Source organism: Arachis hypogaea, chromosome 14, assembly GCF_003086295.3.
Source record: "Arachis hypogaea cultivar Tifrunner chromosome 14, arahy.Tifrunner.gnm2.J5K5, whole genome shotgun sequence".
NCBI classification, from domain to species: domain Eukaryota; kingdom Viridiplantae; phylum Streptophyta; class Magnoliopsida; order Fabales; family Fabaceae; genus Arachis; species Arachis hypogaea.
This window is the reverse complement of record NC_092049.1, coordinates 98,959,006-98,965,890: the sequence shown is the minus strand read 5'-3', so window position 1 is coordinate 98,965,890 and position 6,885 is coordinate 98,959,006. Positions and strand designations below refer to the sequence as shown.

General features: G+C 38.2%; 1 protein-coding gene across 1 annotated transcript; it reads right to left on the bottom strand.

The window, feature by feature from the left end:
• Positions 1–2,231: 2,231 nt before the first annotated feature.
• Positions 2,232–2,615, bottom strand: LOC112742804 (uncharacterized). The gene has a single exon (XM_025792042.1). It carries the CDS (start codon positions 2,613–2,615, stop codon positions 2,232–2,234), a length of 384 nt encoding a protein of 127 aa, XP_025647827.1.
• Between the last annotated feature and the right edge of the window lie 4,270 nt (positions 2,616–6,885).

Here is a 6,885-nt window from a genome sequence, read left to right as displayed (position 1 = left end):
AGTTATCAATTCGCGTATCAGTTCTCTCGAATTGTCCATCCATTTTTGGATGATAAGTGGTACTTAAACACAATCGGGTACTGAACTCCTTCTGAAAGGCTCCCCAAAACCTTGAAGTGAAACGGGGATCACGATCCGATACAATTGTAGTCGGCACGCTATGTAATCGCATAACTTATCTAGAGAATATGTCATCTGAACAAGTAGAAAATGAGCGGATTTAGTCAACCGATCAACACTCACCCAAATCGCATCAAACCCAGCTCGTGTCTTTGGTAAACCGGTTACAAAATCCATAGTGATGCCTTCCCATTTGCATGCAGAACCTCTAAAGGTTATAACAAGCTAGATGGCTTCTGATGTTCAATTTTTACCTTTTGACACGTCAGACACTTAGCCACATACACCGCCACGTCATTCTTCATTGTTGGCCACCAGGACGTCCTCTTCAAGTCCTGATACGTCTTAGTAACTCTAGGATGAATTGAAAATCCACTCTTATGAGTTTCGGATAATATTTCATTCCACAAGCTTCCCACACTTGGTACGTAAATTCTCTCTTTGTACCTCTAAATCCCTTCTTGATCCTTCTTAATCTCTTCTGTTTTTCCTTTTCCCACAGCCTTTATCATTTTTTGTAATTCTTCACTCTCTTGTGCTTTCTGAATTTTAGTCTTAAAGTTACTCGGGATTTACAATTAGTTCAATCTCACACCTTCAGCCACATCCTCCACTCCTAACCTCAAACTCGCAAACTTGCTTAACAACTCCTCTTCCTTGAGCATCATCCATGCCACATTCAAAGACTTCCTACTCAAGGCATCCGCCACCACATTCACCTTTCTGGAATGATAGTTCAAGTCAAAATCTTTGTCCGTCAACAACTCCATCCACCTTCTCTGCCTCATGTTCATCTCCTTTTGATAAAAAAATATACTTCAAACTCGTAGTCAGAGAAGACCCTAAACTTCACTCGGTATAGATAATGCCTCTAAATTTTCAAAGCGAAAACAACAGCCGCTAGCTCCAAGTCATGCGTAGGATAATTCATTTCATGTGGTCTCAGTTGTCGTGAGACATAAGCCACCATGTTTTGATGTTGCATCAACACATAATCTAAGCCTTTTAATGATACATCGCAATAAACTTTAAACGGTTCATTCGGCTCAGGTAGAATAAGTACTAGTGCAGAGGTTCACCTTTCTTTCAAGCTTTGAAAACTTTCTTCGCACTCTGACAACCACACAAATGGTACTTCTTTACGCGTCAACTTCGTCATTCGCAAGGAAATTTGTGAGAATTCTTTGATGAATCTCCTATAATATCTAGCCAATCCTAAGAAACTTTTAATCTCAATTACGGTCGTCGGCCTCTTCCACTCAGTCATTGCCTCAATCTTAGATGGATCCACTGCAATCCATCCTTACTCACCACATGAACGAAGAACATCACTTCTCTCTATCAAAATTCGCACTTCAAAAGCTTCGCATACAATTTCTTCTCCTTCAAGATTTGCAACACAACTCTCAAGTGTTCTTCATGCTTCTCTTTGGTTTTAGAATACAGTAGTATGTTGTCTATGAATACCACCACAAATTTACCCAAAAAGGGTTGGAACACCCTGTTCATGTAATCTATGAACACAGTAGGGGCGTTCGTTAGCCCAAAGGACATCACCGCGTAATCATAGTGACCATATCAAGTTCAGAACGCAGTCATTGGAATGTCAGCTTCTTTCACTCTAATCTGATGTTAACCCGACCTTAGGTTGATCTTTGAAAACACGCGTGCTCCTTGTAACTGGTCCATCAGATCATCAATAACACAGGTCCTCCCCACAGAAAAACACTTGGTCAAATTAAGTTCATCTCTATCAACTCTTCTAATTGCTTATTCAACTCTACCAATTCTAACGGTGCCATTTGGTAACGTGCAATCGACACTGGTCCAGCCCCCAACACTAAGTCTATAGCGAATTCGATTTTTCTCTGAGATGGGAACTCGGGTATGTCTTTGGGAAATTCTCGCACAATCGGTATTCGGTCTAAGTCTTGTTGATCTCCTAAAGAATTTGCAGCCAAAAGGATAAATCCCTGGCATTCTGCTCAACTGCAACTCACCATCACCACATTTAAATAATAACTTTACAAAACCACCGGTTCCTTTGATTCCTCAGACATAAACCGGACGGAATGCTTAAAACAATCCAACAACACCCGATTCATTGATAATCAATCCAAACCCAAAATCAAGTCTAACTTAGTCATTGGCAAATAGATAAAATCATGAATAAACTCTTGGTTTTCCACCCTAAAAGGAACTTCTTGACATCCTAGTTTGGTCACCACAGTTTTAGAAGCAAGGGTATGCATATGTAGATCAAATGACAATGTCGACACCCTTAATCCTAATTCAGTAGCTTTATCATAATCTATAAATGAATGAGAGGCTCCAGTATCATACAAATTAGTTAACACTTTATCATTGATTTCACATTTACCTTTGATCAAAGCATCCGACTTAGCAACATCATCTGCCATTAGGGCATACACACGGCCTTGCTGTTGGGCTCTCCTGGCATTCCAATCGGTCTTCTCGGGATAGTTACGAGACATATGACTAGCTCCTCCACAGCTATAGCAAAGTCCCAAACCAGCTCTACAAGGAGTTTCCGGATGACAGCTTCCACACCGCCTACAAGTCAGTTCATTCTGAGGTTGCCTTCCGTATCTCCTTCCTTGGTGGTTTTTGTTCCCTCAGTAAGTAGCTTGGCCACATTGAGGTTGTTGAACATAACCCCCTCTCTTAAAGTTTCGGCCCCTTGGAGTAAAGGATCTTGCACGTCCTCCTCGGTTGTGGTAACCACCATAGCTAGAACCTGCATTCACATTCTTCCTAGAGCAATCCTCCACCACACGACTTTTGTTCACTAATTCCGCAAAACTCTTAACCTCAAGAGGCACTACAGCTCGCATGATATCATCTCTTAAATCGTCTTGGTACTTCATGCAATTTCATTCCTCATATCCTTCAAGAGAACCATAAGAAACGACACAACTCCTCAAACTTGCTTGTATAAGCAACTGCAGTCAAAGATCCTTACCTTAGTTGAAGTAGCTCTAGCTCCTTGGCGTGTCTCACAGAATTCGGGAAGTATTTTTTGTAGAACTCCTCTCTAAAAACTTTCCAAATGATCGCCTCATTTTCATTTCCCTGTTGCAGAAGATGATAAGCTCTTTGCCACCAATGTTGTGCTTCTCCAGCTAACTGATAAGCAGCAAACTCCAATAATTGACCTTCGGGTATTTTCTGTGCTTGCAATGCCTTCTCTATTGCTCTGACCTAGTTATTGGCTTCCGTCGAGTCTTAGTTGATCCTCTAAATATAGGGGGATTAACCTTTATAAAGGATGCCAACGTCATCGGACTTTCAACTGAGCTTCCTCCAGATCTGTTATCGTTCCCATTCTCTCTTTCACTTGGTTTATAGCTGTCGCACTAGCTTGTATTGTGTTGACAAGGTTGGTCATTGCCGCCAAAAACTCAGCCTGATTATCAGACAAAGCAGATCCCTCATTTCCTTTCCATCCTCGACCCTATCCATGAGTTGCCATTTCGGGTCTTATCCACACAAAACAAGTGATATCAAGGTGATCAGTCTCAATATCTCAAGTTAAGTACTTCAATTTCCCAAAAGTATACTCATGAACTACATGCTAAACATATTAATCAGATTTCCTAAATAGCACAGGCACAATTCAGAGTATACATTGAAGCATAAGAAGTCCATCCCTCAGGCTCACGAGGACGAGCTGCTCTGATACCATAATGTAACACCCTAATATTTAAATCCTTATGCTCGAGTCACAAGTCAATGATAATAAGATGGTACGACTCTCAAGGTGGATTTAGAATATATATATATATATATATATATATATATATATATATATATATATATATATATATATATATATATAAGTTGAAAAGAAGGATTAAACGAGAAGTCTGAAAATGAGTAAAATAAAATTGCGAATCAGAACACTCACGTATCGATGAAACAGAAGGTAAAGCACGTTCGGAAAGCGATATAAAGATAAAGCAGTAAAGAGGAATAAGATAAAAATAGGATATATGTGTATAACATTATGGCCACTAGTCACGTCCTGCAAAGTTTAGGCCAGCTAGGGTACAGAATAAAATCAGTTTGACAACAATATTTTCTATCTCTTCCAAAATATAGATAAAGGCCTCTATAGGCAAGTTTTCAAAAGGAATAAATACATAATATAAGTTTTTCAAAATAAGTACGGCGAGATTCTAAACAAATATAAAGTAGAAATCTAATGATCTTCGTCATCTCTCACAGAAGCATAGCTTACTACTGAGCACCTGGACCTACATCTGAAAAACAAGAGATATATACAAAATGAGAACCCCTGACCAATGGCTCCCCAGTATGGTAAAAGCACCCAATAAATACTGCATAATGCAACACGAACTCCTTAAGTAATCTTAATTCTCCACACAACATTATATCCATCTTAAGTTCTTTCTAATCCATAATTTGGCAACTATCATAGGGATTTCTAAGTTTAAATCAACAATTCTCATTCTTTCTCAATTCTCCAATCAAAAAAGAACCATAATCAGAATCAACACTAGCCCTCAGCGTCAACCGACACCAGCATGAGGGACCTCTCAGTTGTACAAATACAAACAATGCAAACAAGTAATACACAAATAGATACAAGTATAGCAAGTAGCACATCATCAGATAACATGTACAATTAGGCAAATCAAATACAACTAAGAAAACCCAAAACAATTCAAACATATGCAAATGATATATCCCTATCCTATGGCCGATGAGTCTCAAAGGGTCAACAAAATCTCAAATCTCAACCTGGAGCAATTGGAGCCGACCCACTGTATCTACCCAGGAAAATTTGAATCTCAGATAAAATCTTATATCGCATGTGATGCGTGATCATCTTTCTTATATTTTCCTAGTAAATTTGCAGGTGAATTTGTTGAATTGAATCAATAATTAAGGATTTTAAGCCACCATGAATGCTACTTTGAGTTGTTTTACAATTTCATTTATTTCAGGTAGCTTTCGGGCAAATTTTGAGGAGTTCAAAAAGAAGAAAAGGAGCCACTCACAGATAGAAGGTGGCGCCAAACTTGGGAATTCTAGGTTTGACGCCAGGATCACTATATGAAGCACAAATTGATGTGGCCGTGGTGGCGCCAAACGACGTATCACTAGCATTTGGCTCCGAAGACGTTGGAATGGGTGCCCCTTATATGCACAACGTGGCGCCAAACTTGGAATAGCTTAAGCTTGGCGCCAGACTCCTGACTTAGAATAACACCAATGTGATCTTTATGATTTTGTTTGATTTAATTAGGTTTTAGAATTTATTTTTAAATTAAGAAAATATATTTTAGGTTTTAGAAAATATATTTTATATTAATTAGGATTAGATATAAAAGGAGAAGATATCTTAGCCTAGGGTTTCTTCTTCTCCTCTTCGGCACTTTACACTTTTCTCTGCCAGGATTTTTCTGCACCATGAGCAATTAAACCTCCATTGTTAAAGTTAGGAGCTCTATTTATTTGAATGGATTAATAACTATTGTTTTCTACTTCTAATTAATGCATTGATTTATATTGAAGAATCTGTTTCATTCTTCATCCTATGGATTAGAGTGTATTGGAAAATAACTCTTTTAAATTGAATTCTTGTTGAATCTTGGAAAAGTTATCTCGCCTGAATAATAGCTTGAAACTGAATTCTCATAACTCTCTAATTATCTAAATTTAATGTGATACGTGACATATAATCACATCATCTTTGGATCTTTAGGGTTTTATGTGGCAATAAACTAGAGTTTGAACTTAAACCCTCTAATTAGATTAAGTGACCAAGGAATTGGCATTTAATTGAGTTAGAGGAGGATTAAATTACCAAGGAATTGGAATCTAGTCACTTAAAGTTGCTATGAATTAAATATTTACATAATCAAAGTGGTTAATAAGAATTATTAATCCGGAAAAATAAATATCTCCAAAAGCTTAACTCTTTTCTCATATAATTCTCACAACCAAATTCCTGCTTGCTTTCTTAATTCCTCTAATTACTGTTTAATGCAATTTGAACCCAAAACACTCCCTTTTGCTTGTTTGACTAAGTAAATCATTTAATTATTATTTCTTGGTCCATCAATCCTCGTGGGATCAACCCTCACTCACCTGAGCTATTTCTTGGTATGACCCGGTGCACTTGCCAGTTCAGTTGTGGTATTCTAAAATCAGCACCAATCATTCTCAACCGGGAGCAAGTGGGGGCAAACCACTGCGTCTATCCCAGGAGACTCAAACCAAATCCAGAACAAGTGGATCAATGCCACTACATCTACCCAAGCAGGTGTATTAAAATCAAAATAATGTTCAACATCAATCTCATGGACAATCTCAACTTCAATCTCATCTTAACTTATATTCAATCTTGATTGATCTCATTCATCATCATCATCAATCATCTCATTCATATTCATCATATATAACTTCACATCTTGTTCATTTTCCTCAATTTCACTAACTCAACTCTTTAGGTTTTGTCCCTAACTTTTCCATCCTTATTTACACCGGCTCTAGACTCTTACCGCGGTTCACAAAGGCTTAAAAGGCTTGAGGAATAGTTAAAAGCTTTAAAAATTTATGTTTTAGAAAAATAGGGTGGTCGCATACACATGCACATACTCGCATACGCATGTGTGCAAATTTTCCAAACTCGTGGATACGGACCACCTTCGCGTACGTGGAAGGTTTGGACTATGGGGTTTGCCCGTGTACGCATGACTTGTGTCGCATACGCAT